Source organism: Quercus suber, unplaced genomic scaffold (genome assembly GCF_002906115.3).
Source record: "Quercus suber isolate HL8 unplaced genomic scaffold, Cork oak 2.0 scaffold_42, whole genome shotgun sequence".
In the NCBI taxonomy this organism is placed as follows: Eukaryota; Viridiplantae; Streptophyta; class Magnoliopsida; order Fagales; family Fagaceae; genus Quercus; species Quercus suber.
In genome coordinates this window covers 1,016,877-1,031,146 of record NW_027069507.1, presented here as the reverse complement: position 1 = coordinate 1,031,146, position 14,270 = coordinate 1,016,877, and the positions used below count along the sequence as shown (strand labels likewise).

Below are 14,270 nucleotides of genomic sequence, written 5' to 3'. Positions count from 1 at the left end.
ACGCAACGGCCAAACTACTGCCCTCGTAAACAAAATTTTCAAGATGTGGGAAAGTTCCTAAAGCCCCCCCTAAGCGAGCAAAAACAAATTAAATCGAAGGGCAATCTAATCTAACTTCAGAGCTATTGAACATGGGAAGCTAGAAAATGCAGAAAAATAAAGAAGAACCTAAATACCCCAAAGCTAAAGAGAAGCCAAACAGAAGAAAAATAGCAAGGAAAGAAAAAATTCAAGATCAAAAATGTACGAAAATGCGAATAGGCAAGATAAAAAGAAACGAAAAGAAGAACATACCTCAAAGAAGAAGACTGTTGCACTGCACACTAATCGGAAGGGAAAATCACCGAGAAAAGAGAGGTGGAGAAGAAGAGGGTCAGAGCAATAATTGAAGTGTTTTTTTGAAAAAGTGAGAAGGGAAAGATAAGAGGAGGGGAAGTTTAAAACCAAGGATTAGGAAGCTGAAAAACTAGCGGGAAAATCAATGAAACCCATTATATGCAGCATTAACTCCCCCAATCAAAATGTGCCATGTAGGCCACAACCCAAAAGGAGCCGCCACAATGCATTTAATACGGCTCAAAAACCCAACCGCTTACAACTCAGAAACCTTTCACCTTCCATGGTCAACACGACATGTCATGACGACCACTGAATCCGGGGGCAACTGATGGGACTGACGAAGACAAGCATAGACGAGGTAATTTGGACCAACGAGACAAGCCTGCAGTGACGAGTATCTACTTCACTGACGAAGTTAAACATCTCATTTAATGCCATGGACGGTTACAAAACCAGTTGTACAGACCATTGGGACAAAATTAAAGCAACATGATGAGGCTAGAAAACATTACCCAGAAGGATATTAAGAACCACCATAATTACCCAACGGCTAGAGGGTACAACCATATATATAAAGCCCTCAAACGCCCAAGAAAAAGGTATGTGCACATTGAGATATTCACTGTAAAATTCTTCAAATACATTATATTGTTCTTTCTTAGATAATTTCCAATACTGACTTTGGCATCGAAGACGTTGTGACAGGTACCACACCGGTGACCACATTCGAGGGTACATACTTGCAGGAGGCCGGAGATCGTTTCTATCTACACGTATTGGCTGACAAATTCACACTTCATCAGTTTGCAATGGTATTTTCTCTGTGGACTTTTTTTTTTTTTTTTTTGCTAACTTATTTTTAGGTCAAATTTAATAAAATTTGCACTTTGCTTAAAGGTGAAAATATAAGAAAATGATTTAATAGGGGAAAAAAAGGAAGAATAAAGAAGATAAAGGAGGAAAATTGTGAGCTTAATGCAAATAGCGAGTTTGAATTAGTATTTATATATATATATATATATAGTTTATTTGTTTAGGACCAATTTTTAAAATTTTAATTTTTTTTTCTATGTATGAATATGATTATACTTTTTTTCCATAAAAAAAAAAAAGAAAAGAAAAGAAATGGTTATATTTTTAAAAACTTTAAATTAGTAAATACTAAATTAGGTGGTATCTAACCTATTTTTTTCAAAATTGATTCAAATTTTGATCATGAGCATTAATATTGGTGGATGCAAATTGCTAAAATGTTAAATTTACTAATCAAATATAACAAAATGCACCTGCATCAATGGAGGAAAAGCCAATTTTTTTGGCTGTTAAGCTACCATGCATAGCTATCTTTGCGTGTGCATTATAGCTCAGATGCTAATATATATATATATATATATTAAAAGATATACTATTATTCTATTGTGTTGGTGGTGGTGGTTGTTATTTATTGTAATAGATAGATATATTATTTTATTGTGTTGAATGTTAAAATAAAACCACTGATATTGAATGTTTTGTAAAGTGAGGTAGTAAAATAGATAAAGTAACTTTTTGTGGTGTCAAATTGCTAAATTTTTGGCACCATCTCTTTGGTATTTAACCTCTTTTATGATTAGATATTAATATCATGTGTCTGCATATGTGTGTGTTATATTTACATACATGATGCATATGTATGTATAATAAATAAAAAATCAATATTGTTTTTAGATTGAGAAATGATATGTCTACAACATTTTTACAATATTTTTACAACAAATCCTAAGTGATAGGTTGTTACTGGTTGTTATTGTTGGGGCAAAAAAGTAATCTTAGTGTTAGGTTCAAATTTGAACCAACTACCTATAATTTGTTGTAAAAATGTTATGAAAATATTGTAGACATAACACCTCTCCTTTAGATTATAACAATATGTGAATATATATTTTGTTTGTTATTTTACCTAAAAGCATGGCCAAAATTGGAAAACAAATATATACTAAACATAATAAATACTTAATTAGTTGGTGTTTATGACGCTGTATATTTTGAATATCTCTTTTTTTTTTGAAGAAGAAGAAGAAGAAGAAATATTTTGAATATGTTATGTGTAATATTTCAATAATAAAAGAGTTGTCACATAAGTTAAAACAAGTCATGTCATTGCGCTGTTAGACACAGACAAAAAAAATCTAACGAAAGTTAATAGAAGGACTAATTGTGCTCATTTTTAAAAAACTATAGGGACCAATAATGCTCACTTGAAACTTTAGAGATCAAAAGTGCACAATAAGCAAACTTTAGAGACTAACATTGTAGTTTTGCTAAAATTATAAAATTTGTTATATTTTTACTAGATTTTCTATTCTTGTTAAATTTTTTTGTTGAGAAGATTCTATTCTTGTTAGTTGGTTACCGAATGTTTTTAGGTTTTGGTTTGTGAAATTATTTTGTTTCATGATATTTTTAAGAGAAATGATATGTCCACAACATTTTCACAATATTTTTACAACAAATCTTAAGTGACAAGTTGTTATTGATTGTTATTATTGGGGTAAAAAAGTAATCTTAGTGTTAGGTTCAAATTTGAACCAATAACAACTAACCACATGTGATTTGTTGTGAAAATATTGTAAAAATATTATGAACGTAATATCTCTCTATTTTTAATATCATTTGGAGTAGGTCGTGTATCATGTCTTGCTTCGAATGGTAAGACAGTAATTTGAGAGTTTAGCGCATATATTTCGAATTGTTATAGGGTAATAGGGGTTCATCGTCTTTTTCTTTTCTTTTTTCCTTTTTATACATATCATGCGACTCATGTTTTTACTAATTATGCATGTGATTTGAAGCATTTGTTTATGTCTATTACTGTAGTAGAACTTAATAGAAGATGTTTGTTGGAGAAGTTTATTGAATCCCATTTCCATTTAGAGAGCTAATTTTTGGCTACCTAAAAAAGAGATTTAAATTTTGAAAATAGAAAATATTTCATTGTGTATAAAATTACATTAAAAAAAATACACATTAAAAAATAATGTGTTTTTTGAGTGGATTTTAACCATACACGATACATTCATATTTTATTTATGTATCTTTAAAAAAGGAATATACAAGTTTGTATCATAGATAGACATAAAATGTGATAGTTGGAATTGATATTAGATTTTTTTTTTTTTTTTTATATAGAAAATGTATTAGAGTAATTTATGGGTTATGAGTTTTTTTTTTTTTTTTTTTTGAGAGAGAGTTTTAATCTATGACGTCTACTTTTAATGATAGTTTTTTATCATCAGATTAAAACGCTAATCAGTTTTTGGTGTAGACGGGGGATTGAATCCAAAATCTCTTATTCAACCCAGCTTTAATTTTGAGGGTAGGTTATGAGTTCAGTTGGGATTATAAGGACTTCAACCTTATTCCAGCTCAAATCTAATATTATTGATATGTTTCAACTTAGAAGTGACTATTGACTAATTCCCTTCTTCTTGTGTCCCATTCCCCTTTATTTTCGTAGCTAGCTGGGTAACCAAATTCAGTTGTATGTCATTGGACGATTTGGGCATCAAAGTTTCCACTAGTTGATCAACATGATGTTTTGCGAAATTATTTATAGAACTCACTGTTGAATTTTCAAATCTTATTATCTGATAACTAGAGCCAAACAAGAATTCTAATTACTTGTAATTATATATTTGAATGATATTTCACATTGGCGAAGATGGTGGTGTGAGTCAGTTACCAATGCAAGTTTTGAAGAATTGTTCGTGAGAATACCCTAAACTTGTGGAAGTCTTATTATGTAATCCAGACAATTCATGGCCCAAAAAACATAAAACCAGCATATCCAATCCTACTGTTTGAGACCCAATAGTAATATCTTGGACCAATAGGATTGCTAATTACAGACAGGTCTCACCAAATAAAGGAAATGACTGCAGGCAGGTTTTAGGTCAGATAGAAAATGGGAGAAAGAACAATTTTAGGATCCCTATTTTTTTTAATTTTTCAAGATTGTATTTTTTTATTTTTTTTTAGGAGTTGGATGATTAGATAAGAATATGATAGATTGTTAGGTTAGTCCTTTCTACCCAAAAAAAAAAAAAAAAAGGTTTGTCCTTTAATAAATCTTATTTGCTTATAGTAGATAGATGTCAAAGTTTATTTGAGTTACTTTACTATCTATATAAATGTACAAGACTTAGGTACAGTACTTGTGTGTTGTTTCTTAGGCTTCTCTCTTAAGATTCTATTATGTGGCTTTTTTCTCATAAATGGAAGTGTATTTTTTAATTTAAGTAATCACATGACAGAATCTTAAAAAGGGAATCTAGGGAGCAACACCTAAAATATTGTACATAAGTTTTGTCCCTATACATATGGTTTGATGTTGATTAATAAAGACAAATTATTATTGAGTTAGTTTTCACTTTAAAGGTCTAGAGTCTAAGCTCTTTGGAAGTAATCAATTTATCAATTAAAAGATCTTGCCAATTTTGTATAAAAAAATGTATTCCATTGACTTATTGGAGTAAAAAAAAGATATGCAAGAAGATGGGAAGTAGATATTACCCTAATATTTTCATTATTCTACTTTTAATAATAAGGGTATAATAGTAATTTACTCGTTATTCTTTCACCTTTTATTTATCTCTACCAAATAGCAAATACATTGTCTAAAAATACAAATATTTTCTATCTTCATACTTTTCTCTAATTCCAACCAAAATAGAGCGTAACTAATTTACTTTCTTATTGTCTTAAACATTGATTGTCCAATGATTCTTAATAAATAAATAAATAAATAAACTAAAGGAAAATATTTCGAGCTCTTCAAATAATGAAATACTAAAACCCTGTTCTTATCTAAAAAAAAAATTAAATTAAATTAAAAAAATGCTTGTTGTTATCTTTAGTTTTTTATGATTTGTAATTTATACATAGACTCAATAAACATAGCAAATGTGTCTTTTTTTTTTGCTAATACATAGCAAATGTGTTAAATCACGTGGGTTTTGATAAAATAATAATAATAATAATCTTCTCCTTTTTGAAATGGATAAACATATATCCCATCATTTATATTAATTATTATAAATCATATCATATACTATATAATAAAAGTTGAACTTAAAAGTTGTGGTTACGCCAAATGACTTTACCAAATTATAGAAATTTTTTTAAAATTTTTAGATTTAAAAATATATATAATTTTTTTCTCCTATAATTTCTAAATTGATAAAAATCTTAATTTGATTACAATCCAAATTCTAGATATCAATTTTTTTTAACTCTTTCACGCGTATATATATAGTTTATTTTTAATGGAATAGCTTTGTAACTATCTTAAAGGACCTAAACTACATTAAAAGAAACCCCTAAAAAAACTACATTAAAAAAAATTTACAACACAACCTAAAAAAATTGCAAAAAAATTTTTAGATAGAAACAACACAACCTATTTTTCCCCCCCTCTTTTCACGAGTATATATATAGTTCATTTTTGATGGGATAACTTTGTAACTATCCTAAAGGACCTAAACTACATTAAAAGAAAAAATTGCAGTAATTTTTTTAAATAGAAACTACACAACCTAATTATTCTTATCAACTTTCTCAAAATATATATATATATATATTCTTATCATCTTTTTCTCTATTGTTTTATTAATTTTTTAGATAAATACAAAAGTTTAACTGTGGGTATGAAATTTTTTTAGAGATAATGAAGTAACACTCCTACCACAAATATATAACATTGCTACCACAAATATAATTTTATTAGGAAAAAAATATATAATTACATAAATAGTGTTTTATAGATAATAGGTTTTTCTTTATTCTTATCTTCCGCTTCTATAATATATCTTCATCTTCATGGAATAAAACGTCTCTTCCTCTAACTACACAAGTATGTATTTCTTTTCTTTTCTTTTCCTTTTTTTTTTTTCACAAAGCTACATTCTAACTCACGAGTAAGGAGCAATAAATTCAATTATAATAATAAATAAAGCCTTTAGGTAAATTTATAAATGTTATATTTTTCCCCTTTTTTCACGTGTATATATATAGTTAATTTTTTATGGGATAGCTTTGTAACTATTCTAAAGAACCTAAACTACATTAAAAGAAACCCCTAAAAAAAACTACATTAAAAAAAATTTACAATATGAGAGGGAAGGCATAAGTTTGAGTTTAAGTTAAACTCTATCAACTAAAAAATTGCAAAAAACTTTTTAGATAGAAACAACACAACCTAATTTGTATAAATGTAGTTCATTTTTTATGGGATAGCTTTGTAACTATCCTTAAGGACCTAGACTACATTAAAAGAAAACCCTAAAAAAAACTACATTAAAAAAAAAAAAATCAATATAAGAGGGAAGGCATAAGTTTGAGTTTAAGTTAAACTCTATCAACTAAAAAATTGCAAAATTTTTTTTAGATAGAAACAACACAACCTAATTTTTTTTCCCCTCTTTTCATGAGTGTGTGTGTGTGTAGTTCATTTTTTATGGGATGGCTTTGTAACTATCCTAAAGGATCTAAACTATATTAAAAGAAAAAATTGCAGTAATTTTTTTAGATAGAAACTACACAACCTAATTATTCTTATCAACTTTCTCAAATATATATATATATATATATATTTCTTATCAACTTTTTCTCTATTGTTTTATTAATTTTTTAGAAAAATACAAAAGCTTAATTGTGGATATGAATTTTTTTTAGAGATAATGAAGTAACACTACTACCACAAATATATAACACCACTACCACAAGTATAATTTTATCAGGAAAAAAAATATGTAATTACATAAATAGTATTTTATATGTAATAGGTTTTTCTTTATTCTTATCTTCTCCTTCTATAATATATCATCTTTTTCTATAATATATCTTCATCTTCGTGGAAAAAAATGTCTCTTCCTCTAGCTACAAAAGTATGTATTTCTTTTATTTTCTTTTCCATTTTTTTTTTCCACAAAGCTACATTCTAACTCATGAGTAAGGAGCAATAAATTCAATGATAATAATAAATAGAGCATTTAGTTAAATCATGTTTTTTTTTCCCTCTTTTCATGTGTATATATATAGTTCATTTTTTATGGGATAGTTTTGTAACTATCTTAAATGACCTAAACTACACTAAAAGAAACCCCTAAAAAAAACTACATTAAAAAAAATTTACAATATGAGAGGGAATGCATAAGTTTGAGTTTAAGTAAAACTCTATCAACTAAAAAATTGCAGTAATTTTTTTAGATAGAAACAACACAACCTAATTTTTTCCCCTCTTTTCACGTGTATATATATAGTTCATTTTTTATAGGATGGCTTTGTAACTATCCTAAAGGACCTAAACTACATTAAAAGAAAAAATTGTAGTAATTTTTTAGATAGAACCAACACAACCTAATTATTCTTATCAACTTTCTCAAAAAAAAAAAAATATATATATATATATTCTTATCAACTTTTTCCCTATTGTTTTATTAACTTTTTAGATAAATACAAAAGCTTAATTGTGGATATGAATTTTTTTTAGAGATAATGAAGTAACACTACTACCACAAATATATAACACTACTACTGCAAATATAGTTTTATCAGGAAAAAAATATGTAACTACATAAATAGTGTTTTAAATGTAATAGGTTTTTCTTTATTCTTATCATCTTCTTTAGGTAAATCTATAAATGTTATTTTCTATGATTGTATGTCTTTGGTACATGTATACACATATATTGCGTCTTATATTGTTTATAGGACCTTTTGTTTTCTATACTTTGTGTTGTCTTACTCTTATTATGAGCTAGAAGCCTAGAATTTGCATTTTATGAGTTTGGAAGGACGTTTTTAAACTCTTTTAAGAAAGGTAGATTCATATGTTGGCTTAGTTTCTAAATCATGAGTTATTCTCTTTTGATAAATAATTCTCATATATATATATATAGATATATATATAGACAAATAGACACATGTTGTGGTGGTTACCTAATGATGTACAATATATTTTATTCAAACAAACTACATATATCATGTATTAGAATAATTAATTTAGAGTTTCAAGTTTCTCACTACTTAATTAGTAGAGTATTTCGTAAATAAATCCCTTTTTTTTTTTCCATTCAATTCTAATTAAAATAATTTTTAATTTTTTATAATCTATATTTATCATCAAAATATATATTTTTAATTTATATACAATTTTTTATCAAGGAATTTAATTTATATATGATTTTTTTTACTAAGTCGTGCATCACACAAGCATAATACTAGTTTTTATTAAAAATTTCAACATATAACGTCTGTTTTTAATAATTGTGCTCTTTATCATCAAATGAAGATATTAATCGATTTTTTTTTTTTTTTTGGCATTGTGTAGACGATGATTAAACCCAATTCTCTTATTCTTATTAAAGACTTATATAAATTTAAATGGATACATATACACCTCATAATTTGTATTAATTGTTATAAATCTAATGTGTATAGAAGACAACTTAATTTTTCTATAAAAAAAAATACAAATTTCAAATGAAGTGACATTCTTAAATATATTAATGTGAAGTGAAGTCTCTCCATTTTACATGGCAACTTTTTGACACAACAATAAAATTTAAGTATATGTTTAACTTGACCTTAAAATATAAAAAAAAAAAAAAAATTGTTTTTGTTTTAAGATATATCCATATTTTCATTCAAATTATTATTGAATAAAATAAACCAATGCTATCCCTATCAATCAAAATTCAAAACTGTAGCTAAGCCTACTGATTATACCGACCATTCCTTTCATTTCATACTTTAGATTGTTTTAAAGTGGCAACTTGGCCGAGAAGATTCTTTAGTCTTTAGAGCCAGCGGAAGAGTAAAAAGTTGCATTAAACGACAAGAAGTTGACCTCAATGTCCTTCACTAAAACCAGAAAACGACACTCCTTTTGCCATCATTTACAACGGTACAAACGACAAAGTAGGGAACAACCTTTTCTGGCCGCTGCCTACGGTGGAAAAAGGCAAGATTTTTTGTTGTCGTTTTTTTCAAGGGATAACTAGATTTTCTTCTCTTTTTCTTTGCCGTTGATTACGGGTCCAAATCTTCTATTCTACTTTTCTTACTCCACTCTATATTTCATCAATAAATACTTGTCACGTATTTACCTAATTAATTAAATACCACAATTAATTAATAATTGTAGTATTAATAAGTCAATAATGATAGTATTTAATTAATTAGGTGAACACGTGGCAAGTATTTATTAGTGGAGTATAGAGTGGAGCAGGAAAAGTGGGATAGAAGATTTGGACTCGTTAATTACGTTCAATTTTTTTTTTAATTAAAAAAAATATCTCCTTCAGAAAATTAATTATTACAAAAAAGAAAAAAAACAAATAATACATTTAATTTTTTTTTTTTGATAAACAAATGATGCATTTAATTTGTTAACATAAAGAACAAATATAACATATAATTTACACAAATTAAATGTTTAATATTAATCGGACCATACTTTGTCAATAGTTTTGTTGACATTTTTTTAGTGTCAAAAAATAAAAATAAATAAACCATACCTCTTACAACACTACATAAAAAAGAATATAAATCCTCTATATCACTCTATGTTCCATCAATCACAACTTGCCTTATATCGATTTTATTTTCCTTATAAAATAAGTTTTTTTTTTTTTTGAGAAGGACTTATAAAATAAGTTAAATAACTGAAATTTAAGATGAAAAAAAAAAATCAATACATAATAAATTGTGATTGGTGAAACATAAAGTAGTACACAAAAAGTGGTATAGAGGATTTGTATTCCATAAAAAGGTTTAGACAAAATAACATATACAATTTACGCAATTAAGTGTTTATTATTAATAAATAGAATCTTCTGCCAAGTTTAAAACTGAAAAACCCAAATCTAATGAACAATGTGGGAATATATATATATATATATATAAAATATATTTTAGGTAAACAATGTGGGAAGTGAAACCCTATGGAGTATGGATCAATGATCATTAACACAATCCTATATTAAAAAAGAATAAGCTTTTCTTTAACAATTAATTGTAAAACTTTCTTCTCAAAAATTTTTTAAAAAAAATTGTAAAACTTTCTTCTCAAAATTTTTTTTAAAAAAATTGTAAAACTTAAAGAGTTTGGTTAAGTGCTTTTCAGACCTCATAAGATTTATGAGTTTATGGTTCATGTCTTTATTTTTTGAAAAAAAAAAATGTATAAAACATCATTTTTATAGAGCATTAAATATACCTTAATTTATGTCCTTCGAACACTAGTTAACAAAAAGAGCTTGCATTTATTTAAGATCTCTTTGCTAGTCAAGATTTTGCTTTGCGTAGATTGTGAAAAAAAAAAAAAAAAAAAAGATGTCGAGGATGCATATAAACCCATGATATATATATATATATATATATATAATGAATGAATATAATTGGTTTGGATTCCCCAAGAATCTTTTTTTTTTCAATGGTGTGTGTGAGTTTTGGCCCCAGGCCTCCAAGGCAAGAATCTTTCTTATTGTTCATAAAAGTAGCAGTAATTAGCATGAACATGCAATTTGCAGTCATTGACTCATGCGGCTCCAAGAGCTAGCATAGTACATAGTACATATATAAAATAATTTGTAAATTTACTTAGCAATTTGCCAAATATAAAGCTTTTATTAATTGTATATGCCTCAAAAAACAATTAAGAGAGAGAGAGAGAGAAGCATGTATACGCCTAAAAACAATACTCAGTTATTAAGTTAAGATGCAGTTTAAGCAGAACGGCAAAGTATACACTAGAAATATGCAACAACTATGATGCCCTATATTGATATCAGCCAGTACTTATTTCTATTTCTGACATTCTGGACATCTCAAACTCTACAAGCGTGATAACCATATTTTATCTATATTTAAATGGAAGAAAAAGTTTATAAACAAATAAAGAATGCCATCTGATCTAATGAACATTATGAACCAATATATATAACTCTCATTACCTCATACTTTTTCCTCCCCAGTAGCAACTCAAATTTCTATCAGCACTCTAACAATGGCCTTCAATCCTTTTTTTTTTTTTCCTTTGGCTTGGTGTCAGGAAGGACCTGCAATCCATATTCTCTCTATAGTGTCATTACGCTGCTATCTAAGTGCCCCATCTGCTAAGGAAGATTGCACAAAATTCATCCTCTGCATGTGTCAAACCTCTCTAAAGTGCTATGTTGCACAAAGTGCATTGAGCAACACATGAACTAACATGAGGTCTACAAAATACTGGTGCCCAATTTGCCCATCTCTCCACTTCATCTTTGCTGGAGCCCGGCCATAATGCACTCCATCATTGCAACGGTTATCAAAATGCCAAGGAAAAGTCATATCAAAGTCATCAATCACGCCAGAAACTACCCCGGCTTGCTTCAATTTCTCCACCAATACCCCATTAAACGCCTCCATCTTATTGGGGTTAAATGCAAGTGACCGTGCATATCCACCAGTTGCTATTGTGGTCCTGTAAAAAACCTTTGGCACTGCCAACCCTCTCTGCTTCACTGACTCCAAAACTTCTGCCCAAAACGAAGCTGCATAATCTGCCCCAGCAGAGAAAGCCCTTATGTTTTTCCACTTAACACCATCATGTAATCCAGAGTTCATGATCATAGTGTCTGGAACAGTGTCTTCTGAGAAGTACTGTTTTAACAAATTCCTAAACCCTTCATCTTGCAACGAATTCAAACCTTCATAATTCTTTGTATCATTCCAATGCCCGTTGAAAATGCTAGTAATTCTAACCGTCTGAGACGGGTCTTTTGGGTTTGAGAAGTTCATATCAAACCGCCTAGGCACTGAGGGGATCTCAGGTAAATCTAGAACAAAATTGAGCATGTTTCTTATCGTGTCAACATGATTCGAGTCGCCCCAGAAGAAAATCCAGCGATTCTTCAAGCAATTCCAGGCAGAATCAGCTACAAACAATCTAAAAGTACAGTGCGTCGAGTAGACCCAACCATTACTCTCTAACAATCCTAATGAACCACTACACCATGGACTCTGGCATGGAAAGTCAGGTTTTAGGCATCGGTACCGCCCATCATTACCAATTTGGCAATCATCATTCTTACCATGCCGAGTCCACCTCCCATACCAAATATCCCTGCTAAAATCAGATTCTTTACAAGTTTGTAGTTCAGGTAAATGACTTGAACCGTTGTAAAACCTGATTGGAATCCTACGAAGCTCACGGTCAACTGCAAACCGCCAAGGTGAAAACTTCAGACCCTCAAAGTGCCCATAAAGCAAGATCACAGTGAGATGGTAATCCCCAACAAAATCCGGATGAACCTGAAGTGAAACAGAATAAGACCCGTTGCCAAAATCTTTGACTAAAGGCCTAGATTTCCAAGAATCCCCGAAAGATCTGTCTCAAAGTAATCCCCACCTAAACACCTAGGATTTCCAAACTCATCCAGTGCTTGAAAACCAAACTCATGGATTTCACCAGTTGACAAACTAATCAAGTTCCAACCTCTATTATCCAAACCAGGAATTGAAATATTCAGTGTCTTAGAATCCTTACAGGTTCACCTCCTGGAGCTAACCACCTGGCCAGAAGATTGGAGGTCAAGTTGGGTTCCAATTCAGCTGAAACCCAACTCAAATTTGACAAAGCTATGTGGTGCATTGGATTCTTGGCTGGATTTTAGGAAGCCCAGTTGAATTCTTAACAATAAGTGGTTCAACAATGTTGGAATTGAAGTGGGTCGGATTAGATGCAATGTCGGATGTGTTAAGATGCAATTTTTGATGGGTTTGTGTGAGATTCACAGGACGAGTGCTGACCTTCATGTTTCTGTAATCTTGCCTAAGCCTCCAAGCTTCAAGAAAGCTCTTAATGGTGCACCCATCTACGCTCCAAACAACAACCATCCCAACAAAAACAAAAGCTGTCAGCAACCCAAAGCGCCAATGAAGCAAGGGGCCTGACCTTGACATCCATGGATTCCAAGGTGGTGAATTCACTGCCTTCTCTGGCATCTCTAATCCACACCACCACCACTACCACAAAAGCACCAACCTAAAAAAAGCACACCCAGAAAATGCAAAAAGAAAAAAAGAAAAAGAAAACCAGGTTAACAAGTAAATTTCTTTCTCAACAAAAACCAACAAACAATAATAAAAAAACACTTATTTTCTCAAGAAAATTGAACACATGGCACATGCACATGCCCAGAAACAAAAACAAATAATAACAAACAAAAAAAATGGAATCTTTTTGTTTTTGTTTGATTAAAGCATAAGTTTTGATATTAAAAGAAAGATGAAAATAACAGAAAATTAAAAACTTGACTTTAACTTACAGGTTATGTTTCAAGGTAGGAATTTTTGTTTATTTAAGCTTCTCTAACAGATAAAATCCCTCCGAGAAGGGAAGCCCCGAAAATGAAGCACAATGCAGCTCTCAAATATTGGACTTTCCTCTTTCTTTTCTGTTCCTATGGTCTCAACTTTCAACAGAAAGAAAGAGAGACTCAGAGAGAGAGAGAGAGAGAGAGAAATGGTTCTTTATTTTTTACTCTCTTTGATTTTTATAGTAATTACAAAAGTATTTTTGTTTTTTTTTAAACATGATAATTAGTTATAATTACAAAAGTTTGTTAGCAATAAATTTGCTTTCTCAAAAATAGTGCAGCCAAAGACAGATATTGAAAAAGAAAAGATAAATAAAGGGATGTTTGTATTTTTGGATATAATAAAGATTTAAGGGCCTGCTTTGTATATATTCTCAATCCCACATTTTTACATTTTAAACAATATTATACATATTTGTACATATTTTTTCATCTATACATATTTCAAAAAAGCTATAAAAACATTTCTCAAACTACTCTATCAAACACTCTCTATTTATTAGATGATTTTTTTTTTTTTACACGATAGAA

At 29.3% G+C, this 14,270-nt stretch overlaps 1 protein-coding gene across 1 annotated transcript; it reads right to left on the bottom strand.

Moving 5' to 3' along the window:
* Positions 1-11,063: 11,063 nt before the first annotated feature.
* On the bottom strand, positions 11,064-13,906 carry LOC111992277 (uncharacterized). Its single transcript, XM_065771329.1, is given in 5 exon segments — positions 11,064-12,737; positions 12,740-12,910; positions 12,913-13,023; positions 13,161-13,405; positions 13,689-13,906. Coding segments are annotated over 4 exon segments (1,674 nt in total). The 5' UTR covers positions 13,366-13,405; positions 13,689-13,906; the 3' UTR covers positions 11,064-11,550.
* Positions 13,907-14,270: the final 364 nt, after the last annotated feature.